Source organism: Hippopotamus amphibius, chromosome 1 (genome assembly GCF_030028045.1).
Source record: "Hippopotamus amphibius kiboko isolate mHipAmp2 chromosome 1, mHipAmp2.hap2, whole genome shotgun sequence".
In the NCBI taxonomy this organism is placed as follows: domain Eukaryota; kingdom Metazoa; phylum Chordata; class Mammalia; order Artiodactyla; family Hippopotamidae; genus Hippopotamus; species Hippopotamus amphibius.
In genome coordinates this window covers 36,537,965-36,564,034 of record NC_080186.1, presented here as the reverse complement: position 1 = coordinate 36,564,034, position 26,070 = coordinate 36,537,965, and the positions used below count along the sequence as shown (strand labels likewise).

General features: G+C 47.3%; 1 protein-coding gene across 5 annotated transcripts; it reads right to left on the bottom strand.

Moving 5' to 3' along the window:
* Window positions 1-3,061: 3,061 nt before the first annotated feature.
* KIF2C (kinesin family member 2C) lies at window positions 3,062-24,150 on the bottom strand. Of its 5 annotated transcripts, none has more exons than XM_057712224.1 (21): window positions 23,997-24,150; window positions 23,035-23,129; window positions 17,211-17,312; window positions 16,993-17,041; window positions 14,652-14,774; window positions 13,499-13,621; window positions 12,847-12,947; window positions 12,113-12,208; window positions 11,435-11,489; window positions 11,180-11,342; window positions 9,602-9,692; window positions 9,269-9,332; window positions 9,099-9,190; window positions 8,058-8,200; window positions 7,075-7,279; window positions 6,846-6,956; window positions 6,001-6,068; window positions 5,567-5,672; window positions 5,361-5,465; window positions 3,760-3,883; window positions 3,062-3,650 (listed from the first exon to the last, which is right to left on the bottom strand). In XM_057712224.1, the coding sequence occupies exons 1-21, from the start codon at window positions 24,061-24,063 to the stop codon at window positions 3,568-3,570; spliced, it is 2,166 nt and encodes a 721-aa protein (XP_057568207.1). In that variant the 5' UTR covers window positions 24,064-24,150; the 3' UTR covers window positions 3,062-3,567. The 5 variants fall into 5 exon arrangements, 4 of the variants coding, with proteins under 4 accessions (XP_057568207.1, XP_057568220.1, XP_057568227.1 ...); XR_009049708.1 differs by having other exon boundaries at window positions 3,626-3,650; window positions 3,760-5,182; XM_057712237.1 differs by lacking the exons at window positions 23,035-23,129; window positions 23,997-24,150 and adding an exon at window positions 17,471-17,774.
* Window positions 24,151-26,070: the final 1,920 nt, after the last annotated feature.

Here is a 26,070-nt window from a genome sequence, read left to right as displayed (position 1 = left end):
AGTTGGGGAACTGAGATCCCGCAAGCCTCAGGGCATGGCCAAAAAAAAAAAAAAAAAAAAAAAAGACAACCTTATTACAAACTACAGTAACCAACAGTGATGTATTGGCATAAGAATAGACATACAGACTAATGGAATAGCATTTAAAGTCTCAGAAATCAGCCTACTTATATATGTTCATTTTCTTTTTTAAAAATTTATTTTTTCTTCCTGTTTTATTGAGATATAATTGACATATAGCACTGCATAAGTTCAAGTTGTATAACATAATGATTTGATTTATATACATCATGAAATGCTTATCACAATAAGTTTAGTGAACATCCATCATCTCATACAGATATAAAATTAAATAGAAAAAAACAATTTTTCCTTGTGATAATTCTTAGGATTTACTCTGTTAACACCTTTCGTGTATAACATACAGCTGTGTTAATTATACTTATCATGTTGTACATTACATCCTAGCACTTACTTATCTTGTAACTGGAAGTTTTTACCTTTCGACTGCCTTCATTCAATCCCCTCCTCCCCCTGCCATCAATTGATTTTCAACAAGGTTGCCAAGACAATTCAATGGGGGAAAGAAAAGTCTTTACAATTAAGTGATGCTGGGAAAACCGGATCTCCACATGCAAAAGAATGAATTTAATAAGGGTCCAGCATCTAGAATACATAAAGAGCTATTAGAAGTCAACAATAAAGACAATCCAACTTAAAAATGGGCAAAGGACTTGAATATACACAAGAGAATTGAAAACATATGCTCAGACAAAAACTTGTACATGAACATTCATAGCATAAATGGTCTATTCATAATGCCAAAAAGTGGAAACAACTCAAAAGTTCATCAACTGAAGGATAAACAAAAAGTGGTTTAGCCATGCAGTTGGAATATTACTTGGCCATAAAAAGGAGTGAAGTGATAGACGCTACAACATGATCCTTTAAAACATATGCTAAGTGAAGAAGCCAGACACAAAAGACCACATATTATATAGTTCTGTATATATGAAATGTTCAGGGTGGGCAAATCCATAGTGAAGGAGAAGTAGATTGGTGGTTTCCTAGCGCTGTGGGGAGAGGTGAATGGGGTTGTGCGCGTGGCTGTTCATGCGTAATGGTTTGTTGTTGTTGTTTTTTATTGAGGTATAGTTGACATAAAACAGGATTTCTTTTTGGGTCATAAAAATGTTCTGGAATTAGGGGTGATGGTTGCCCAATTAAATGAATATACTAAAACCCACTAAATTATACATTTTAAAAGAGTGAATTTTATACTATGTGAATTACATTTCAATAAAGCTATTATTTTTTAAAAAGCCCTGGCAGGGACTTCCCTGGCAGTCCAGTGTTAAGACACTGTGCTTCCAGTGCAAGGGGGCACATGTTCGATCCCTGGTTGGGGAACTAAGATCCCATATGCCACATGGCATGGCCAAAAAAGTTAAAAAAAAAAAAAAAAGCAGCCCTGGCATATTCAAGAAATAAAGGCCAGTGAGTGGTTAGAGAACAGTTCATTCACTCATTTGAAATACATAGTGTGCTTATCATGTATTCAAGATATTGTGGACACAGTATTAAAACAAAAATCTTTGTCCTATGTGCTTAAATTACTAGTACTTATATAGCACTTATTAAATGTGAGACGCTGTACTTATTGCTGGATGTGCGAACTCGATTTTCTTTTTTCCTTTTTTGGCTGCACTGTGCAGCTTGTAGGATCTGAATTCCCCCCAACCACGGATCAAACCCAGGCCTCTGGCAGTGAGAGCGCTGAGAGCGCCGAGGGAATTCCTGAACTGAATTTTCATAGTACTTCTATACTGTACCAACACTATCCCCATTTTACAGAGAGCACAGAGGTTAAACAACCCACTTAAGGTTCTGCAGTCACAGAGCTCGGATCCCACCCTGCACTATGGCTTCAGAAGCTGGTCTCTTAGCCTCCAAAACATTCTACTCAAAATTACATTCCCACGCAACCAATAGAGACAAATTGTCCAGGTGGGGCCTAATAGGCCATGGTAAGGCATTCAGAATTTATTCTTTGTGCTATTAAAGGGTTCCAAGCAGGGGAGAACCTATAAAGATTGCTCTGGCTGACTGGGGAGAATGGGTCATTGGAGTCAAGAATTCAAGAAGAGGGCCAGTTAGGGAAGGTGGTCAGGTCTGGGATGGTGGCGTTCTTTCACTGGACCTTTGCAATTCTGAGGTGGGTATTGGTGGCCTTGTTTTACAAATGTGGGAAAAGTTAGGTATCTGGAAGATTTTAAGGCCTCAAGAGTTAGTGCCATTTCTGTTAGCTGAATTTCTGAACCCAAGCCCTCTATTTGGTTATTTAATGGTACCTCAGACTCCTTTGTCTCACCGTGAGGTAGATAACGCCCCTATTGTACAATGAAGTAACTGAGGCTGGGAGGGCTAGAACCTGGTCCATCTGACCCTACTCTCCTCTGGTTTCTGCAGTAGTCCACATGCCTCCCCGTGTCTCCCTGACTGAGGCCTTTCTAAAACACACATTTGGTTGTGTGGCTCCCAGGCTAGAAACCATGTAGTGGCACATTACCATTTAGATAACTCATGTTCTGTGACACGGGATCTGGAGTCTTCTAGTTCCCAAACCATCCATGCCCTGTGTTTGGTTCCTCAGTCTACGTGGCAAACTTCTCCCTTTTTAAGATCAAACGTGTCACCCACCAGATCCTTTCCTGTCTAGGAAGGCAAGTGCTTTCATGTCAGTGTTCCCACAGACTCTTTTAACATGCCCTGAGCAGACTGTAAATGACAGAGCACCATCTCCTTTCAGCTCCTGTGCCCAGGAGAGGGCCTAGGACCTAGTCAGCATTGAACAAGGCAGAGGCTGGAGTCTTTACCACGTCACTGAAACTGCCTGTGTGGATTTGGCCTCCTGGGTAGAGTACAGAACTGCTGTAGGGTCCTAAGTCACAGAAGGCTCAGACACATTCCAGGCTCTTCCCACATACCACGCAACAGGCTGGTTTTTTTCTCTTTATTGTTAGACACAATGTATAAACACATAAAACAGAAAACAGCAGGGATCCTCTTGGGTTTCAAAAAACATCAGGGAAGGAAGAGGTCCCGGAAACTTTTTTTTAAAGTACAAGACATATTAGTGCCCGGACCAAGAGTGTGGAAGGCAGGCCAGGGCCAGCAGAGCTGAACTAAAAGCTCCTTCCCTCTTCCCAGAGCCAGGACCACCCGGGGGAGCTCTCCACTAGCAGCCGGTCCACACAGGCAGAGTGCTGCCCAAGGGAAAACTCTACACTAGAGAGCGTTCCCCTCTTTGGAGAGAAGGGTAGCGCGTAGGATAAGTGAAAGCTCCCTCTTTCCATCCTTGTTCCCTTCATGGCTCCAACTGAGGAAAAGGAAAGTAGTATCCCATGCACTCTGACCCCTCCCCAGCTGCCCCCATACTTGGCATTTACCAAAGCCTGTCCCAGCTCAGACCCTGATTAGACCCACCAGGTGCCCAGAGTTCACTGAGGAGGGAAGGGAAGGGGAAAAGGCTGGGCATGACACCAAACAGATCTTTATTTGCAGTTGTCAATGGGGCCGTTTCTTGCTGCTTATTTGTTTGCTGGCCTGCTCTTCTAGCTGCATGGCCAGGCGCAAGGCCTTGATGACATCTATGAGGAAGGGATGGTGCATTCGGGGTTAGTGGGTCTCTCAGAGGCCCCATTCCCTCTGGCAGAGCTGCCATCACCCGCAGAGGCCACACCCTCTGACCGCACCCACCTTGCAGGGCTGAGAAATGCTTGGCTTGCTGGGCCAGGGCACACTCTGCTTTATTCACAAAGGTCTCCAGGTCGTAGTCTGGCTGCTCGGCCATCTCAGAGAGCTCCAGCCAGCCTGGCCCTTGCTGCAACAACACAGGGTGAACCTTGTCAGGTCAATAATGACCAAACCAATTTAGCAAATCATTCCTAGGGCTCTACCACCTGCCATGCAGATGCCCTCTCCTCCAGCCATGGCCCATACCCTGCCTCCTAACCCTCTCCCAAAACTACTCAGCTTGAATTCATCCTCTTCCCCACCCCAAACCTGTCCCTGTCCCTCATGTCAAATGAATGTCTTGATGCTCAAGCCAGAAATCTCAGCAAGAACTTCTTTCACCCTGCTTGTCCCCCAATCCTACTAATTCCACCCCCAAAATGGTTCTTAAATCTCATGCCCTCACTCCAATCCCATAGCCATGGTCACAGCTGGTCTAGGCACCAACATCTCTCTTGAACTCCTAACAATCTCCTAACTGCTCTTAACTCCTAAATGCCTCTACTCATGCTCTCCCCACATCCCGAAGCCAGCCTCTTTATTATGGCCACAGTAAGGTACTGAAAGCTCTGATGTGACCATGTCAGCACTCTGCTTTATTCCCTTCAAAGGCATCCGCTGCCCTCATAACGAAGACCAGGCCTTTGGCGTGAACCATAAGGCCCTTTAGCACCAGGTCCCGGCTGACCTGTCTGCTGCCTTGATCTCCTTCCCTCATCTGCTCACACCTTTTGCTCTGGCCAGAGTGAACTTCTCACTCTTCCTGAAAGTATCAGGTCCTTTCCAACGTTTGTACCTGGAGCACTCCAGGCGGGGAGGACATGTGTAGGCACTTATCCTGTATGTTCCCTCCTCAGTTCTAAGTGCCCGGAGCTCTCCCCTCTGCTCTGTGCTCTGAGAGCCCCATTGTTAGGGACTCTCCCCCACTTGCTCTTCCACAGCAGGGATCACAGCAGTGGTAGCATCTACCTCTTATTACTAAACACTGACCACATGCTGAGGACAGCTGAGTGCTTTAAAAACCTATCATTTAATCCTTAGATGTAACCATCTTGTCTTGCCCATTTTGGAGATGAAGAATCTGGGGGCCCAGTAAGGCTCAATGACTTTCACAAGGCAATCAGCTTATAAATAGAAGAGTCAGGATTTATCAAGTCTTACTTTAGGGCCTATTATCCCTACTTCATGTTTTTGGCCCTTGGTCTCAGCACAGGAGCTGGAATATAGAAAGTACTCACCAAACATTCACTGAACAAACAAGACAAGGTTACCCTCCAAACCCTCAGTCAGGAGCTTGGCGGGGAGACTAGCTCCAGCCAGAAGGCTGGAGGAAAGCCTATGTGTGCCAGGCTGGAGAAGGTGTGGTAATTAGCTGCAAGAGGAGCAGCTGAAAAAATAAGTGGAGAATTAAGGAATGCTGGTGTAGACAGCTGCCTCCTGCCACCCCAGCCAGAAGACCTGGAGGGGCAAAGCCCAGGTCACATTCAAGAAATGGCACTGAGCACGCTGAGGTCCTGAGCTAGGACAGATATCCAGTCCCTCCCAGCCCAGGGCCAGCTCCTCACCTGTATAATCTCCTTGAGCTCTTCCATGGCCCTCTCCTCCAGCTCCCTGATCTGAGTCATGGCTTCATTGAAGCTGGACATCTGGGAAGACAGATCCTCCTCTTCCTTGGAGAATTAAGGGGGCAAAAGGAGAGATACAACAGTGTGGCCCAGTCCGCATCTCAGAGGCCACGTTTCTGTCTTGCCTGGCCCACCCTGCCCCTTACATTGCCTGCGCTCAGGGCCCTGTTAGAGCTGGCTTCCATCTCTTCTGTTTCCATCTGAGTTGGCTGCTCCCCACTGGGCCCACTGTGGGGGCTCAGCTCCTTGACCCTGAGAAAACAAGAAAGTCTCAAATCCCACAGCAGCCTCCTTGGCACTCACAAGTGTGCAGCGCCACTCAGATTGTGAGACTTCAAGAGGATGGGTAGCAGCTTTGCTTTGGTCTAGAAGATCCTCATTCATGCTGCTCCCCACCAAAGCCTGAAGGGGATCAGAAAAAACCTTGTAACACGAAATTCCAAGCCTCAGATTCAGGGAGTTACAGAAGAGGAGACAACAGGCACTGAGTCCCCGGAGCCTCCTCCCTGCTCTCATTGCTGCCTTTCCCTCCTCCATCCTGCACCCTCCTCCCCATCCCACCTAGTGTAGGTACTAGTACCTGTCTGCATATCTTAGAGTATTTAAAGTATATTCACAGGAGCTTATGCCTGGTGAGATCATGGCGATCTGCAAAAGAGGGAACAGGTAGTTAAAGGTCAAGGATCACGAGGTAAGAGTACTATTGGAGAGGCTGCCAGGAATCTCTTCAGGCCGCTGATACCCACATGGAATTGCGGGGAGAACTCATTAAGCATCTATTCCATGCCAGGCAACTTGCCTCATGGGTCCTGCAAACTAAGATGCCTTAAGAAATTGGTCCCCTGACTTTGGAGGTGCATCTAATTACTTTGTTTCTTTATTTCTTTACTGACCCATTCCTCTCACCAAGGTCACACTGCAAGGCTCTGTGATTCCTGCTGGAAACTTTAGTATACTCAGGCTCAGGGATACTGCCTCAGGTAGAGGGGCTTAGAGCTTAGTCACTAATTTCCACCTGCCCCAGCAAGCAGGGGAGAGGAAGGAGGGCCTTGTGGATAAAGGGGACAAAAAGTCACTCAAGGTTGTGGCCCTCTATTTCCTATGCTAGGAGCCAATGACACCTGAGGGAAGCCACAGAAGAGACAAGGACTGCTTCTCCTGCTTCCCCAAAGGTCCTCCTGAATTCTGCAGTCCCCTTTTCATCAGGTAAGGGAGGAATAACCTCCCCTAACCAAGAGCTGCATGGACATACACTAAAGGGAGAAGATTCTTTCCTCCCCTCTTGTGTAGGCAAAGAGAAGCCTGGTGCTCAAAAGCAGGGGGTGAAGCCCAGTCAAGTTAAAGCCTGGAAACCCAGGTGGCCAAGCACACCAAGCCTCTTGTCTAGGGACAGGACTGCACCACCTCCAAAGGGACTCTACTCACCATGCAGGTCCTTGAGTTCTCCCCGATAAAGGAATCCCTTAGCACCTGTGTCAGCTTGCTCTCGCGGAATGGGGTGTGAGCCTTGTTCTGTCCCAGGGCCCTGATGCACTCCTGGCGGACAGCAGGGGAAGCTGAGGTCCCCTCCTTCCTCTCGAGATGCCCACTCCCTCCTTCCCTCCCATAGCAGCCCTCCAGGCCAACCCCCTCCCCTCCAGCTGGGCCCCACTACCTTCAGAGCCAGGAGACTCTTGTTGATTTCTGCACCCTCCATGCGGGTCTGCCGGTCAGCACTGGAAGTGTCTGCACCTCGCTCGTTCCCTGCCAGATCCACCAAAGAGAACTTGCCATGCATTCTCCCTTTGGCTCGAAGAAGAATTTGGAAGCAGGCGTGGGAGCGGGAAGAGTTGGAATTGGCAAATGTCTGCCCAGAGGTCCTGTGGCAAAGGAGGACAAAGAAGGGCTATGAGCTCTCAGGGTCGCCAGCCACCGTGGCACCCCAGGTCAAGGCAGTCAGTTCTCCAGTAGGAAAGGGACACAGGTCAGGACTCTAAGATGTCCTGTGTCAACCTGTCCCACTTCCATCCTGCCCTCCCTCCAGCTCTGGACCTAGTGGCTTACCCTAGCAACCAAAGTATTGGATTCTGTGTGAGGGCCTTGGCCAGACCCCAGGGCCCAAAGGACATGGGGAAGCATGAGTTGCCTCTGCTGCAGGGCACACAGGGAAGGAGGGGCTGTCATGAACCACTTGCTACAACTTGAGGGCCCTGGGGAGGGCAGCCCTGTCCCTGGGGCTCCATAAGCTGCTCGGCATCCACTGCACCACGCCTAGGGCCCTGGGAGAAGAGCACTTCCCTACATCTATCCAGGAGCTATGGTCCCATCACGTCCAGTCTAAAGCACACCCAGAGCTCCTGTATCCCACCACAGAAGGAGGGAATGGCAAGGAGAAACCCAGAGAAGTCAGGAAGCATGCCTTTGGGTAAGAGCCTGGGAATAAAGCCTCCTTGGTCAGATCCAAGACACTCTGACTTGCCCCTGATGAGTCTCGCCCTGGGTCATCAGTCCTATTGAGGTCACTTAAGGCAGAGGCCTTCAGAGCCCTCCCCAAGCCGGGGGGAGCGGTGCTCTGTGGAAGCAACGAAGGGCTCAGTGCTAGTCTGTCACCTGAGCCGGCATTGGAAGGGGGCCCCTCCCACTGGCCGGAACTCTGACCTGCAGGCACTGCCCATGTCGATCATCTTGATGACATCATCAGCACAGCTCACCAGGTGCTCCTGCAGCCCCACCACCTGCACCTGCTGCTTGCCATCCTCCAGCACTCGCAGCTTGGCCTTCTTGTTGAGCAGGTCGAACAGCTGTGCCAGGCAGGGGAACAAGGCCAAGGCCATCAGGCACGGGGCACCCCACTGACTCCTCCCTCCTTCAGGGCCTATCCCAGCTTAGGCAAGGGCTGGCAGCAGGAAAGGCAGGAGAGGCTGAGCTGGGTTATGCCAGACTAGCAGCGGGCAGTCCACTTGGGAGCTGAACCAGGCTGCCTCAGTTTGACGCGACCCTGCTACTTTACTAGCTATGTGAACCTGGACAAGTACTTAACCACCTAGCCCCGTTTCTCGTCTGTGCAACAGTGACAGTGACGGTAATACCTCCTAGTAGGGCTGTGGTGATGAGCTGCGACAAGTGAAGTGCTTAGAAGAGTACTTAGCACCTAGTAACATGGTAATAAGCAACATTAGCTATTATTATTATCTAGACCCCACCTGGGGAAGATGACTCTGCAAAAGCATAGAGGTAGAAAGATGCACAGACGTATAGAGAGTACGAGTATGAGCATGAGCGTGTGCGATCAGGGGAAGAGTTACGAGGGAGGTGTGTGGAGGGAGGTCAGGGCACACACAGACGAACCTCCCGTCTGAGAGGGAGCCCCGAGGTATTCCTGCCATACTTGTTGAGCGTGGGTACCATCCCACCATTAGATGAAGCCTCCCAAATGTTTGGGCAAAGTGGCCAAAGGCTTGACAACCCACAGGTTGTTTGGTTTCTACAATTTCTAGCCAACCTGAAGGTTTTAGAAACTTCAGGGGTCCCAACAGTACAAAAAGTGCCCCCTGGGCTCCCTAGGTGGCGCAGTGGTTAAGAATCCGCTTGCCAATGCAGGGGACACGGGTTCGATCCCTGCTCCAGGAAGATCCCACATGCCGCGGAGCAACTAAGCCCGTGTGCCAAAAAAAAAAAAAAGTGCCCCCTGCCAGCTACCTTCCCATTATAGATCTCGAAGAATGTCACATAGACTTCCAGGCCTAGGTTCCGGTATCGGGGCTGATTCTTCAGGAGGAAGACGTCCCGGGCTGTGGGGGAGAGCCTGGATTAAGTAAGCAACCTGTCCTTCTGTGCCCAACCCCACTGTGGCAGAACACACTACTTACAGGCCATTGCATAGATCCCTTTGGATGCGTTCTGGGCTTTCCCATAGAGGTCTCCACCCATTGTCTGCAAAGAGAAGGGGCAGAAGACCATGGTAAAGGGCCCTTGGCCTAGGCCAGAGCACTACTGGCTCCACCACCACAGTGGCCCACACCAAAGCAGGGAGGGGAGGCTGGGCCTGCTAAGGCCCCTCCATGCACCTGGCACAGCAAAAGCATCTGGAGACAGGGCATCTGCACTGAGGGGATTTCCTGCAAGAAACTCATTGTCCTCTTTTCAGAGACCCGGAGTTGCACTATGGGTAGGCTTGCTCTCTGCCAGGCCTGAATACTCACATGAGTCTTGCCACTTCCCGTCTGGCCGTATGCAAAACAGGTTGCTTTTCCCCCTTCAAAGATTGTCTGCACGAGTGGCCTTGCAGTGAACCTAGGAGAAAGGATGGGGAAGAGTGTATAACTCTCTTTAAATGTGCTCCCTGGAACATGGTCCCGCTGCCCTTCCAAAGCAGGACTCCTGGGAGCCTCCTTCCAAGCATGAGCACACCTCTCACACGAAGTGGTCTCACCCCAGCCCCACTTGTAAATCTGAAATTCTCCTAGCCAGCTGGGGAGGGTTGGATCGACCTGCCAGGAGCAGACTGATGGTCCACACTCTGAGCCACCAGCACCTCCTCTACCCTGGAGACACAAGGTAAGAGCTTGAGCTTAGCAGCCGACTCCTAGCATAAGATACACTACAAGGCTCAAAAAAACCCTCTAAAGTAGGAGCCTAAAATATTTTAGGTTTTGTGGGCCACACAGGTCTCTTCCATACATACATACATATACATATATATGCAATGATTCTTTAAAAATGCGAAATCCATGCTTAATTTGAGGGCCATATAAAAAGGGATTGCAAGCCAATTTGGCCCATGGGGTATAGTTTATCAACCTCTGGTCTAGAGCAGTACTGTCCAATAGAACTTTCTGTGATGATGGATACTGTAAATGTTCTTTATCTGTGCTGTCCAACAGTAGCCACCACCACACATGGCTATTGAGCACTTGAATGTGGCCAGTGTAACTGAAGAACTGGTTTTTTTTTTTTGGCCACACTGCATGGTATGCGGGATCTTAGTTCTCTGACCAGGGATCGAACCCATGCCCCCTGCAATGGAAGCAGATTCTTTTTCCTTTCTTCTTTTTTAAAATTATTTATTGGCCATGTTGGGTTTTTGTTGCTGCACACGGGCTTTCTCTAGCTGCGGCGAACAGGGGGCTACTCTTCATTGTGGTGTGTGGGCTCCTCATTGCCGTGGCTTCTCTTGTTGTGGAGCACAGGCTCTAGGCACGTGGGCTTCAGTAGTTGTGGCACACGGGCTTAGTTGCTCCACAGCACGTGGGATCTTCCTGGAACAGGGATCGAACCTGTGTCCCTTGCATTGGCAAGCGGATTCTTAACCACTGCGCCACCTAGGAAGCCCCGGAAGCAGATTCTTAATCACTGGACCGCCAGGGAAGTCCCTGAAGAACTGAATTTTTAACTTTATTTAAACAGTCACATGAGGCTAGTGGGTGCTGTATTGGACAGAGCAGTTCCAGAGTTTGCTGAGTCTGCTGAACTGAGTGGGTAATGGATGGCTGCACAGGACACAGGAAGGACCCCTGGGACCTGCCCAGCCCAGCCTCAAAGAGCACAACGGGTAACCACTAAAGCTGAAAAATGGGATGTGACAGCCCCAACAGGGCCTTCCTGGCGCTGGGAGCCAGAGCCAGCTCTGTGTCATGGCCCATCCAAAGAAAACACAAGAGGAAGCCAGGAAGGGCTTCAGAATCAGCATGTCTTGTGAGTGTAAGTGTTACCACAATGTCCCTCATTGGAAAGAAGAAAGTATCGGCTGGAGGAGGGAAACAAAAAGGCAAGGGACTAACCTGTAGACGACTTCATTTGAAGCCGTTTCGTCAAATGCGAAGTCAAAGCAGAATGCTTGGTTCTCCAGATATTTTGTTAAGTCCACTTTTAACTTGGGCTCATGTACCAAGAGGACACACTTGCTAGGAATGGAAATCACATCAATTTCTTTCTTGGCCGATTCTGCAGAAGGACAGTATTTCAGGGGATGCTCCCTGGACACAGGGGAACCCTCAGTCAAGTCCAAAGCCTCATTCTGACTGAACAGGGCTTACCTTGTTTATTCAGTGGGCGTTTCCTAACACAGACACATATCCTGTGCTCTTCGATCTTCGAGAGGACAAGAAAAAACCACCACCAGCAAAAGGTCAGAGCAATATTGAAAGAGAGCTTGTCCAGAACCCCTCCCGTTCTAATCTCATGTCAGGGGCCAAGATCTAACACTGGAACCCACTGTGTCCAGTTACTCTAGAGCACAAGAAGGTAGCTCTGAATTTTCTTCCCAGTTTCCTCACTGTGCTGCCTATAGGAGTGTTCAGCACACTTTCATGATTAGTAGTGAGAATCTAGCCAACCTATTGAAGCAGGGAGGATGGGGGGTTGGGAGTTGATAAAGATCAGACTCTCCCATCTAGGCCTCGCTAGCTCCAGCCCACCAAAGGGTATTAAAAAACCCCTTGAGGGTGAGTGAAGATTCCTGCATGCTTTCACTGCCTTAAGAGATGTTTCTGTCTCTCAGTTGTATGCCTACTCAGGAACAGATCTGAAAAGGAATCTCATATATATATATATATAGAGAGAGAGAGAGAGAGAGAGAGAGAGAGAGAGAGAGAGACTGAATTGCTGTGCTGTATACCTAAAACTAACACAATATTGAAACCACCTATATTTCAATTAAAAAAAATATTGTAAGCCTACTCAGGAAGAAGTAGAAGCCCTTTGGGGTTACTTACAGGATCAGTCACAGTAAGTGGATGACATTCCAAAGTAGCCCGAAATTCTTTAATCATCCGGGCGAATTCCCAGTTTGGAAAGCTGTTGTCATACTCCTGTTTGGGATAAGAGTGACGAAGGACTGACTGTCAAGATGTAAGTGCTTGCAGGCCTCAGTGCTAGGCAGCGGCAACAGCTCTTCATGTGCACGCAGCCCTTCAGGGTAGACAAAGCCCTTGCATGATCAAACTGCCTCCCACTCTGGCTCTGGGCCGAGAACCCAGTCCTGGAAACAGAGCCTGGTGGGGGCCCAGGCACGCACCACTCTAGGAACTGGGGCAAGAGCCTCTCTTCCACATCTTAGGAGACCAGCAGGCTGGGATTCCCCTGTGCCATTAACCCAACTAAAGGGAAATAATCCAAACTGGAACTCCACTGTGGCGCCCCCGCATACACACAACTAGGAGGTCGGGGGAGGCAGGCAACTGTGCCCAGTAGCCCACTGGCCTTTGCACTGTGCGATGGGCTTGCCCACTGGACAATCAGCAGGAAATATCCTCATCTGAGGGCCTTCAGAAAAATATCTGAATTATTTGTTCTCTGCATCTTAATGAGAAACCGGTTAAACTTCTGATATCCATCAGAACTGGACCTTCAGAAATGCTGGGGCTGAACCGTTATCTCTGTTGCAGACAAGGTTTCAGTTAAGGATGCCTGTCTGAAAACCTTTGCCCTTGCTTCCCAAGAAAGGTACCTGAGCACGCTTTATTCTCATTTCAGAGTTCTGGGCTCTCTTCTCTTCTCGCTTGTTCTTCATTTTTTCCATTTCCTTCACAATACATGATTTCCTCCGAACTAGGGGAAGAGAGGAAAAGGAAGCCCTTTCTTTTACTTGTCTAGGCCAGCCTGCTCTTCTCTGGCTGTTGTGTTGAGTCCTGGGCCTTTCCCAGGACTAGGCCTTCTCTAGACCCTTGCTCTTACATCACCATATGTGAGGAGAGGAAGCAACAGCTATGATTTTTGGGACGGCCAAGCCCACGAGAGACTTGCTGATGTGCGTGCTCGGGGTCTGACCCCAGCCCCCTCCACACCTCTGTGGGATTTTCGCAACAACCGGAAGAGGTGAGATCATCCTTGTTTGGTCTTGGTGGTCCCTCTGTGCTGTTCTTCAGGTGTTGGCCAAGACTTTAGCTGTGACAACACTTCAGCAACATCAGAGGGCTCCTGCCAGCTGGCAGTGACAGGGTCACCTCTTGTGAAAGATTGATTTCGTGGCCACAGGAAAATATGCCCCCATGTGACAAACATGGTTTGAACTCAGGTGCCAAGGCAAGCCAGGTTTGGGACAGGCTGTAACTACCTATCCTGCACTAGGAGCAGGGCAGCAGACAGCTCAGCGTGTCTACCTGAGTTCACAGGGTTTGCAGAAGAGCTGCCTCGGACGGAATGGACTTGCTCTTCCATCTCCTCGCTGACCATCGTCAATGGTATTTCAGCCACTGCAGGGCAGGAGGGCCGAGGGGGGCCGGCTGTAGGGGAACAAGAGTCATTGGAGAAGCAGGCAGGCATACATCAGCTATGCTCATCTGAGCCCTAGCAGGTCACAGTCCAGGAGGAAGGGTACTGACTGCCAGCTCAGCAAGGGGCCAGGCTCCTACCCTGTGAGCAAAGTTCAGGCTTTTCCTTTCATCTTGGCTCACACCTTGAACCCAACAAGTCCCTCCATAGGGGCTGGCTCCTGGGGTCAAGAAATCTTACAGGGTGTGTGAGTAGCTCAGTATGGGCTTCACCGTGAAGGGAAAAGCCTTTAAAGGCCTGAACTCTTTAGGCTTGACCCAGCATGGGTTCTCAGCCCAGGCCAGGCCTTTCTACTCATTTGGGAGACACTTTTGACTTCAGAACTCAGGTGGTTTACAGGGGGAAGGACTGACAGCGAGGAATAATGGGAACCTGAGCAACAACCAACCCTATGATTCAGCCCAGAAAGGCAGGCACATCCCATGGTGACTCACTGCTTCCTATGCCTGGTTGTGACCCTTCTGTGTACCTTCACTTTATTAGAGCTGAGTCTGATACGCGTTAAATGTAATGATTACAAAAATCACCTACTTTATTTACTAATAACTAGTAAAAGTTGACAATTAGAAATGTTTTTAAAACTCCATTTATATAAAGTCCAAAAAGAGAAAAAGTTAATTTATGCGATCTGAAGTCAGGACGTAGGTACCCTTGGGAGCTTAGGAACTGAGAAAGGGCCTGGGGGGAATTTGGGGGGAGCTAGTGATGCTCTGTTTGATCTGGGTATCAGTTACATGAGTGTGTTCATTTTGTGAACTATATAGTCAACGACAGGTTTACTTTTCTGCATATATATTATGTTTAAATAAAGTTTAAAAAGTAAAGTGAGATGATTTTCAGATAAGGGAGCAGTGGGGCAGGTGCAGAACAGTACGAAAGCCAGGGAGTGTAGGAATCCTAGGATATTCCAGAACAGGTTCAGGTCAATGTGTTAGGAGCTGCTCCAGGGCCTCAAACAGGGAGAAAAGATTCATTACTCACTGGGAACTGAAAACTGTTGGCGGGAATGTACAGATGCAGGCAGCTCCACCTCCATATCATTCTCCTGAGTGGTGATGCGAACCTCTGGGACGGTGGACATGCGCGTGGAGCGGCCTCGGAGACCTGAAGGACCAACGGCAGCACCCAGTCAGTGCAACACGATCAGGAGAGCCGACAGGCGTAATAGAGGGGAAGTTGGGGGCAACCCTCCAAGATTCTATACAGGGTGATTCTGGGTCCCGATCAGCAGGAAAGGATCCCACCAACTTCCCATTCTTTCCACCCAAGGAAAGGAAAAATTAGAAAGGCCAAGTGCTAGTGATCCCAAAACTAATTTGTTACATTCTGCAATCTGAGAGCCCCTGAGGACTCCTGCAAGAGCATCTGTTTTGAGCAAATGGATGGACCTACAGACAATCTGAAATCATTTCTGGAGAGACAGACCTAATTCCTGAAAAAAAGCATTATTAATCTTAGCAGCAGCACCTTCCATTCTACCATCTTCCCATACCACAGAACATCATGAGGTAAACATCAGCATTCCCAACTGATGGAAGGGGACATTAAGGAACCGAGAAATGAAGCAATTTGCCCAATGCCACTCAACTAGTAAGTGTCAGAGCCAGGATGTGAACCCAAGACTGCCAGATTCCAACGTCTGGGCTTTTCCCACTGCTCCAAGATGCTTTACAGAGCCAGGCCTGGGCCACGTCATCAGAAACCATAGGATCAGCTACATTGAATTTTTGGAATCTTAAAAGAATGCTTAACTGATAGAAACAATTGAGTTATACTTTAATTCTTTCCAGTTTCTACCCATCTATATAGTTTCCCTCTATAAGAAAGAAATAATGCAACTATAAAAGTAGTGAATTTGGATATAAAACACTGGTGTCATATAAGCAAATATCAACTTGTACTGAATTTCTGAGTTTCCTAAGTTTAGGCTGATCTAATGGCTCTATATAATCCATGTTTTTCATAAAGAGCATGAATTATTATAATTTTCCTATTTCTCAAAAGATCTGTAATCTTGTGTTTCCTTTCTGAATATTGTGCACATTCATTACAGTTATTTTCCCATTAAAAGCAGTGGCAATATCCTTTCAGGTCATGCACGTGGAGTGAGATGGCTGCCACCCCCATCTCGCCTGCAGGCCCTTACGGTGGTACAGCCAGCAAGAGAGGGCCAGCACCACACCACTCATGCCCAGCTCAAGCTCAAAACTGCACCTTCTTTCACCTTGGGCCCCCGAGAACCTCAAGCTCCAGCCATGTCATCTCTGGGCCCAAGGTGGCTGGATTATGTCAAGGCAGTGATGCCCGCTGGACTGGGACAGGCTGTGCAGGCTGTGAGGTATAGCTAGCTCTGAGTTACACGCTGTATTGTTTGGGCAGTGTGTGCCTATAGCCGCCTGTCACAGACTACTGCAGTCAAAGTAGGTTTACGTGGACTCCTTCTGCAGAGAAAGCCCAATCTTCTGCTGGAGTTCGAGGCATTGCTATTGCTGTGGACAAACAGCCCATTACCACCCCACCCCCAGGTCACCACAGCACTGCCAACTCTACTTCTAAATGGCCCTGACCTAGCTTTTCTCACAGCCTGCCCACCACCTCACTCCAAGGCATGTTGTTCCCCCAAGGAGAGAAAACAAGCCCACAATGGCTGATTACTGCTCTGGATTCCACAGGAAAGGCTTCCAGGCCAGTCAGCAAATTTCCCAAATGCACCAGGTCCCTGAGAGGTTGGCCTATGTAAGAGCTGTTGGTTGAATGGTTGAATTCTTTCTTTTCTTTCTTTCTTTTTTTTTTAAATTGCTTTAGAGGTATGATTGACATACAAAAAGTTACAGATATTTAATGTGTACAACTTGATGGGTTTGGAGGTAGGTATACACCCATGAAACCATCATCACAATCAATGCCATAAACCTACTCATCACTTCCAAAAGTTTTCTCCTGCTCCCTTTGTTTTGTATTTTGCTCTCTCCTTTTGTGGTAAGAAGAGTTAACATAAGATCTACCCTCACAGAAAATTTTTAAGTATATAATACAGTAGTATTAATCATAGGCCCCATGTTGTCCATTAAATCTCCAGAACTTCTTTATCTTGCATAACTGAAACTCTGTACCCTTTGACTGACACCTCTCTATTTCTTCCTTCCTGTAGGATGGATTCTTCCTCACTGAGAAAGATGCTTGGAAGACAGGGCAGGACTCAGCCCACACAGAAACCACCTGCTAAACTGGAGCAATGAGTCTACTTCACAGCTTCCTGAGCCCCAAGAACATCACTCCTGGCACAAACCCCATGACAGCGAGCCAGTAGAAATCCATTTACCTTCCTTTGGAGCAGGAATTTTGGAGCTGACTGATCTGCGCTTTTGTTTCTGAAAAACAAAACAAACCACCACAATATATGGCTCTTATCAATTCTCAAGGGCCTATCCTGGGCCCATGTGCTGTGCTGAAGTACTAAGCAGCCCCCCATAAAAAAAACTAGCAAAAAGCCAACAAGCCAAGTGGGGCACTGGCTGTAATCAGGTGACAGGCACCTACCTGAACTGTTACATTCTCCTGCAGGGGCAGATTGTCCTTCGGGTGTAAGGGAAGAAGCTGTAAGAGTTCTGGGTTTATTGCAGCCACATCATCAAAATCAATCTGCAAGGAGCAAGTAAAAGTTTCTGTGAACAACATAGCTTGTTCAATCCAACTGCATCTCTGCAATCAAGGCTACCCTTAGATTCAGACTATAAACTTTAAGTTCCAGCAAGTACTAATAGCTATAAACAAATATTTATTCCCTAGTCACGTTTTACCATCTAGATGGATATTGGTTTCTGATTTCCAAGCCAACAGTAGATGTCAGTGATGAGAATAAGGTGACGAGGAAGGCAGACAGGCAGGCAAACAGTCAGGTCGTCCACGGTAGATCTAGGCCACGTGGCTCCCCTCCAGCTCTGCAGGGCAGGGAGTCCTGCTGGGCACAGCCCCCTGAACACCTCTTGCTGCCTGACACCGAGGAGGAAACAAGTTCTAACTGTCCCGCTGATAGTCAAATGGAGGGCCCTTCTGGATCGGATGGGCAGGGACAAGTTCCCGGAGAGCTGCTACCTAATCCTAAATCTACCTACATTTTCTACTGGGCCCAGAAACTTCTTCCCCAGTCACAGCGTCCTGCTCATGCCTTCCCTACTTCCTGCTCATGCTTGCAATGAGGTCACAATTCTAGGTTTACATCACCATAGTCCTGATACCCAATAGGGACAACTCAAACTTCATCAGCCTACTCCACAGCAGGTTCAAACACACCTAAATAGTACCAACTTGATTATCCGTGTTTCAAAATGTGAAAGAACTGAAGCATGTACTCTAGGGTGAGAGCGTCACCTCCTACACATGCAACATTAATGTATTAATCAGCTTATTCAAATACTTATTAAGCATGAGTAAGGCCATAGGAGGAAGGTATTCAAAAATGAATTGACATGTATCGCCCTTGCCTTCAGTGAGCTCACATTCCAGTCGGGGAGAGAAGCCACGTGCACAAAGGGCTAGAAACCAAAGCAGCATGGGAGAGACGAGGAGGACAGAAACACCAGTTGCAAAAGCTGGCTAGTACTTCAGTAGCCGCGCTTCTATCCACTTTTCTTGGACAGCTACAGGCTCTTACTACTATCCACCCCGCCAACCAATTCCAATCCCTAAACTACAGAGAGCATAAACAACACAGGAGACCAAAGTTCTGACATTCACTGATCCGCACTTTGATGATTCTGGAGGAAGGAATAAGACTGAGAGTGTGAAGGCAGCAAGGCACTAGGCAGGATCCCAAGTGAGGAACTGCCCCATTTGTCCCTGGCACAGGATACTTTGGAAGGAGTGTGCGATATAAAGAAAAAAAAGTTGATTGGGTCAGATCTTGAAAAGGTTTTGAATGCTTCACTAAGAAGTTCAGACTAGGGACTTCCCTGGTGGCACAGCGGTTGGGAATCTGCCTGCCAGTGCAGGGGACACAGGTTTGATCCCTGGTCTGAGAAGATCACACATGCCATGGAGCAACTAAGCCCATGCACCACAACTACTGAGCCTGTGCTCTAGAGCCCATGAGCCACAACCACTGAGCCCATGTGCTGCAACTACCGAAGCCTGTACACCTAGAGCCCGTGCTTCGCAACACGGGAAGCCACTGCAATGAGAAGCCCATGCACCACAACGAAAAGAGTAGCCCCCATATGATCATTTCAATAGATGCAGAAAAAGCTTTTGACAAAGTTCAACATCCATTTATGATAAAAGCTCTCCAGAAAATGGGCATAGAAGGAAATTATCTCAACATAATAAAAGCCATATATGACAAACCAAAAGCCAACATTGTTCTCAATGGAGAAAAACTGGAAGAATTCCCTCTAAGAACAGGAACAAGACAAGGGTGTCCACTCTCACCACTGTTATTCAACATAGTTTTGGAAGTGTTAGCCACAGCAATCAGAGAAGAAAAAGAAATCAAAGGAATCCAAATTGGAAAAGAAGAAGTCAAATTGTCACTCTTTGCAGATGACATGATATTATATATAGAAAACCCTAAAGACTCTACCAGAAAACTGCTAGCACTCATTGATGAGTTTAGTAAAGTAGCAGGATACAAAATTAATGCACAGAAATCTCTTGCATTCCTATACACTAACAACGGAAGAGCAGAAAGAGAAATTAAGGAAACTCTCCCATTCACCATTGCAACAAAAAGAATAAAATACCTAGGAATAAACCTGCCTAAGGAGGCAAAAGATCTCTATGCAGGAAACTTTAAGACATTGATGAAAGAAATCAAAGACGACACAAACAGATGGAGGGACATCCCATGTTCCTGGATTGGAAGAATCAACATCGTGAAAATGACTGTACTACCCAAAGCAATTTACAGATTCAATGCAATCCCGATCAAATTACCAATGGCATTTTTCACAGAACTAGAGCAAGAAATCTTACGATTTGTATGGAAACGCAAAAGACCCCGAATAGCCAAAGCCATCTTGAGAAGGAAAAATGGAGTTGGTGGAATCAGGCTTCCTGACTTCAAACTATACTACAAGGCCATAGTGATCAAGACAGTATGGTACTGGCACAAAAATAGAAAGGACGATCAATGGAATAGAATAGAGAACTCAGAAGTAAGCCCAAACACATATGGGCACCTTATCTTTGACAAAGGAGGCACGAGTATACAATGGAAAAAAGACAGCCTCTTCAATAAGTGGTGCTGGGAAAACTGGACAGCAACATGTAAAAGAATGAAATTAGAACACTTCCTAACACCATACACAAAAATAAACTCCAAATGGATTAAAGACCTACATGTAAGGCCAGACACTATCAAACTCCTAGAGGAAAACATAGGCAGAACACTCTTTGACATACATCAAAGCAACATCCTTTTTGACCCACCTCCTAGAATCATGGAAATAAAATCAAGAATAAACGAATGGGACCTCATGAAACTTAAAAGCTTTTGCACAGTGAAAGAAACCATAAACAAGACTAAAAGGCAACCCTCAGAATGGGAAAAAATAATTGCCTATGAAACAACGGACAAAGGATTAACCTCCAAAATATACAAGCAGCTCATGCAGCTTCATACCAAAAAAGCAAATAACCCAATCCACAAATGGGCAGAAGACCTAAATAGACATTTCTCCAAAGAAGACATACAGATGGCCAACAAACACATGAAAAGATGCTCAACATCACTCATCATCAGAGAAATGCAAGTCAAAGCCACAATGAGGTATCACCTCACACCAATCAGAATGGCCATCATCACAAAGTCTGGAAACAACAAATGTTGGAGAGGGTGTGGAGAAAAGGGAACTCTCCTGCACTGTTGGTGGGACTGTAAGTTGGTACAGCCACTATGGAAAACAATTTGGAGGTTCCTTAAAAAACTACAAATAGAACTACCATATGATCCAGTCATCCCACTCCTGGGCATATACCCAAAGAAAACCATAATCCCAAAAGAAACTTGTACCATAATGTTTATTGCAGCACTATTTACAATAGCCAGGACATGGAAGCAACCGAAATGCCCATCAACAAATGAATGGATACAGAAGATGTGGCATATATATACAATGGAATATTACTCAGCTATAAAAAGGGATGAGATGGAGCTATATGTAATGAGGTGGATAGAACTACAATCTGTCATACAGAGTGGAGTAAGTCAGAAAGAGAAGGACAAATATTGTATGCTAACTCACATATACGGAATCTAAAAATGGTACTGATGAACTCAGTGACAAGAACAAGGAAGCAGATACAGAGAATGGACTGGAGAACTCGAGGTATGGGAGGGGGCGGGGGGTGAAGGGGAAACTGAGAAGAAGCGAGAGAGTAGCACAGACATATATATACTACCAACTGTAAAATAGTCAGTGGGAAGTTGTTGTATAACAAAGGGAGTCCAACTCGAGGATGGAAGATGCCTTAGAGGACTGGGGCGGGGAGGGTGGGGGGGACTCGAGGGGGGGGGCGTCAAGGAAGGGAGGGAATACGGGGATATGTGTATAAAAACAGTTGATTGAACCTGGTGTACCCCCCCAAAAAAAAAAAAAAAGAAAATACACTTTTTTGGACTCGAGGGAGGGTGGGGGGGGAGTCAAGGGAGGGAGGGAATACGGGGATATGTGTATAAAAACAGATGATTGAACTTGGTGTACCCCCCAAAAAATAATAAATAAATAAATAAAATTAAAAAAAAAAAAAAAAAGAGTAGCCCCCGCTCGCCACAACTAGAGAAAGCCTGTGTGCAACAAGGAAGACCCAATGCAGCCAAAAAAAAAAAAAAAAAAAAAAAGTTCAGACTTTATTCCAAAGGCAATATTTGAGCTGCAGACCCAATAAGAGCCGTATTTCTAAACAAAAACAAGTCACAAGGAACCGCTAATAGATGGGGTTTTTTTGTTTGTTTGTTGTTTTTTAATTGGCTGTGTTGGGTCTTTTTTGCTGCACATGGGCTTTCGCTGGTTGCAGAGAGCAGAAGCTACTCTTCCTTGTGGTGTACAGGTTTCTCATTGCCGTGGCTTCTCTTGTTGTGGAGCACAGGCTCTAAGCGCACAGGCTTCAGTAGTTGTAGCACATGGGCTCAATAGTTGTGGCTCTCAGGCTCTAGAGCACAGGCTCAGTAGTTGTGGCGCATGGGCTTAGCTGCTCCACGGTGTGTGGGATTTTCCCAGACCAGGGCTCGGACCCGTGTCCCCTGCATTGGCAGGCAGATTCTTAACCACTGCACCACCGGGGAAGCCCTAATAGACGGTTGAAAGGAATTTTAGGAACCTCTTGATTCAAGGACAGATAATGTAAAAAATTCAGTTCTTCTATTTCTCAAATATACCACCTAAATATTCGCATACCTACCATAAGGCACTATGCTAAGCAAGCCCTTTAAGTGTTATCTCATTAAGCTCCACAGAAGAGGGTCCAGGTCTGTCTTATTTACCTCTGTATCCCCAGCACCAAACACACTGGTTGGCATTTTGGAACCCGTACAAAAGGATTTGTTGAATAAGTCCTCAAAACAACCCTTTGAGTAGATATTATTATCATCCTCATTTTATAAATGAGGAAGCTAAATTCCTAAGAGGGACAGAAACGTGCCTGAGAACACATTAAGCAGTGGCAGTGCCAGACTCTAGAATCCAGGTTTTCATATTTTTAGCCTGGTGACCTCTTCACCATACAGTGCCTCTAAAACATAAATATCTTAGGCACATCCCTCCTCTTCTCAAAATTCTTCCAAGGCTCCCACTGCCTACAGAATAAAATCTTAAACATCTTAGTGGCAGAGACAAAGACCTTCTAGTCTCCCTTTTCAGCCTTTTTGCTGCTGCCAAGCATACTTAGCCTTCCTTAATGCCCAAATGCTTCTAAACCAGACCCCCCTGAGGGCCATCTCACTGTTTCTGCTAAGCCTTCCGGCCCCACCCCAAGCCCAGCTCATCCTCAGTGAGTTTCCACCTCTGAGCTGCTCTAGCATTACTCATCTGTAGTTGCCTTCTATTTATTATTTGGTGTTTCAGAAACATAATTTTGTCTCCCCAAATAGATTACCAATTTTGCTCCCCAAATCAGTATCATGGGTAGTGTGAGCAAGGTTTTAGAATCCTATGCAGTTTGCTTTCAAAAACACAGCAGAAACTGTGGATTGCTTCCATTTAGAACAGGCCTGCCTAAATAAAATCCCAATGCATTCAAAGAAGATCACATTTAAGATTAGGGAGGACAAGTCGGCATCAAAAACAAGGCTGACACAAGTTCCATTTCCACACACATCTTTTAGGTAGGAAGGTGTTAAATATGGTAGAGCCGCACTCATAGAACCTACCTCTTTGCCCTTTGTGGCTCCTCCTTCTGTCCATTCCACCGAAACGCAGGATCTTTCCAAGTTCACAGTCCTTACATTGGCACTGTGAATTAAGCCTATTGTATGAAAAGGCCAGAGTTACCCATCTTTTTCACTTTTAGTATCCCAGAGACTCTTAACGTAGAATTGACCTGAAGGAAGAGACAGTTGACTTTCTTTCTAATCCCAGGAGACAAACCTCCTGGCACTTCACCCTTGGAATATCCCACAGTGAGGGAGGCAAGGAATGGTTCTTAAAACTGAGCTGCAGAGGATAAGGACTCATCCCCACTCAAGAGAGAGTCTACAGTGGGGTGAAGGTATGTTTGGGCAGCGGAGTCACTCTAGTGCTTAGGTGAGCTGTTCCTCAACACGGCACTGAGGCTCTAGCGCCCTCAGGTTTCCCTACCTCACTCCTGACCTTTATGTCTGACCATACTGATGGTACGGGTATTGGACCTGCCAGAGTTGAGGTAGCTGCTTAACTAAAAAAAGAGAGGGCAGAACTGCAAGCTCCTGAAAAGCAGGGATCTCGTCTGTCTCGTTACCCTGAATCCCAGTGTCTGACATACTGCAAGTGCGCAGTGTTTATGGGAGAGTAGAGGGGCCAGAAAGCCGAGGTCCCTGCAAGAGCATGGCAGTTTCAGGGGCGACCTTTGGAGGGGAAGTGAATCCAGCAACCCTGAATTCCCAGAGAGGTTCGGTGACACAGAGGAGCTCCGCCCACTCCTGGAGGACGGGGAGGAGACCCACCGCTAGTGCAGAGGCCCCTGGCCCTGGGTAGAGAAGATTGACTTGCCAGTGCGGAGACCTAGACCTGGGGGTGGGGGTGGAGGGTGGAGGGAAGCCTCAACAGTGATTCGGGGCCTGCCGTTTGGGGAGGGGAGGTAATTTCAGCCATCTCAGCCCTCGCGTCCCCTTGGCCTCAGGACCCCGCCCCTCACCGTTACTGCGTTGGATCTTGATGGCGAGACCGGGAATCAGGCGAGCCTGAAGAAGCGACGAGTCCATGGCAGGCAGGAGCTCCGGGAAGAGAAACGCGAAATGCCAGAAAATCACAGCTCTGCTAACACTGCGAAGTCTTAACGCCGCGTAAACCGCCGAAGTTTAAACCCCGCGCGCCAGCGTCCCGGAACGTCATCACGCTGTCGCCGGCCTCGCTTCCGCCAATCAGCGGCGCCTTGCGGAGCCTTTTGGGATACGTAGTCTCCGGGGGGCCTTCCGGCGCCTGGGACCGCCCACTCGTCTGGCAGCGGGGCTGGCTGAGAGCATCCCGGGTCCTCGCGGCTAGAGGGCTCCGGTTCCAGGCTTTCAATCAGAGGGTTGCAGTGCTGCTGGGGTTCCCGAAACTGAGAAACCTCAGGATGGTGTTTGAGAGGGAAGGCTCTGCGGTCTTGCAGTCACGAGTCCGAATCCCACTTCTTTAGTTGCCTGCTCAGTGACCTCGGACAAGTTACAGACTTTCCTTCTTCGCGCAGTGGGGAGCATGTTTCCTCCCTTGCGGAATTATCGCTAAGTTTCAGTGAGGGACTGCGTTTACAGTGCATGGAAGACCAGATTCACTAGATTTTTATCAAGTATCTACTACGTGCTAGGTATGGTGCTAGGCGCTGGAGATAGTAATAATGGAAAAGACACGTAGTTCTTGCCCTCACCCTAACATTTCTAACAGGGGACGAAAAGAAGTAAATTACAAGTAAATTACGAAGTGTAGTAAGTGCTCTAAGGGAAACTGAGAACTGGGATATAGGAAAATGGAGGAACCTAGTTTAGATAAAATGGTAAGGGGAGAAATCTTTGAAGTAATACTTAATCTGAGTCTAGAGAGGAATGTCAAATGGAGGAATGTCAAAATGAAGGGCAGGGAGGTGGAGAGACTTCCAGACGAAGATCTGAGAATGATATGTGCAAAGGCCCTGAGGTAGGACAGAACTTGAGCTTGAAGAACTGAAAGAAGACAGTGTGGCTGGGAAGGCAATAGGTGAAGGGGAGAGGAGTGAGATCAGTTTAGCATAGTGATATTACAATTTTAGCTTTTATCCTAATAAGAAATCATTGAAGAGTTTTGAGTAGAGGAGTGACAAGATCTGAGTTACATTTTCTTTTATGTTTATTGGGCTTGCTGCTGTGTGGAGAACTGGTTTGAAGGGGGCAAGACTGGAAGTGAAGTGACCATTTAGTAGGCAAGAGATTAACTGGCCTAGTCTGGGGTAATGATCCTGGAAAGGTAGCTAAGAGAATGGATTAAAGGTGTACCTTATCTGGGAGGTGGAGAGGTGGAGTGAATGGGTCTTGCTGATGGATTTGTGAAAGGATTTCAGTCTAAAATGAAACAGAAGGATATGAAATGGAGAATCTTACACAGGTACCCTCCAAAGAATGGAACTTAACTTAGAGACTGATTTCCCATACTTGCCTGATTTACAGAAAACAGACATTTCCTGACCAGTGAACATCCACCAAGAATTACTCCCCATCTTCAAACCAATGAACGTAATACTTTTGTACTCTGGTCAGACTTCTCCTCTTTGTGTTTCTGGTCCATAAATACAACCCTGCCCAAACCCTCAGCAGACTTGCTTGTACCTTGCTACAGCATGTGTTTCTTGAATTGCAACTCAATTTCTGATAATTCAAGCTTGCCTTGGTTTACCTCTGTTTAGGTCGACAGGTTGGATATAGGGGTGAAGGAGAAGGGATAATCATGGTTGACTGCTGGTTTCTGACCAGAGCTATTGGGTGGGTGATGGACCATTTCATGAAATTGGGGAGTGGGGTTATGAAAGAAACGCATTGGGGGGTTAGGTCAAAAGCTTCACTTTGGTCATGTTGAGTCAGAGATATCTACAAAGTGGAGGTGTCAGGTTAGCAGTTGGATACACAAGTTAGGAGTTCAGGGAGAGATCCAGGCCAGACAGAGAGATTTGGCAGTCATTTTAGGTAGATGTATTCAGAGTCCTGGAACTAAATGAAATCTCCTAGGGAGAGAGTATGGATGGAGATAAGAAAAACCATGAT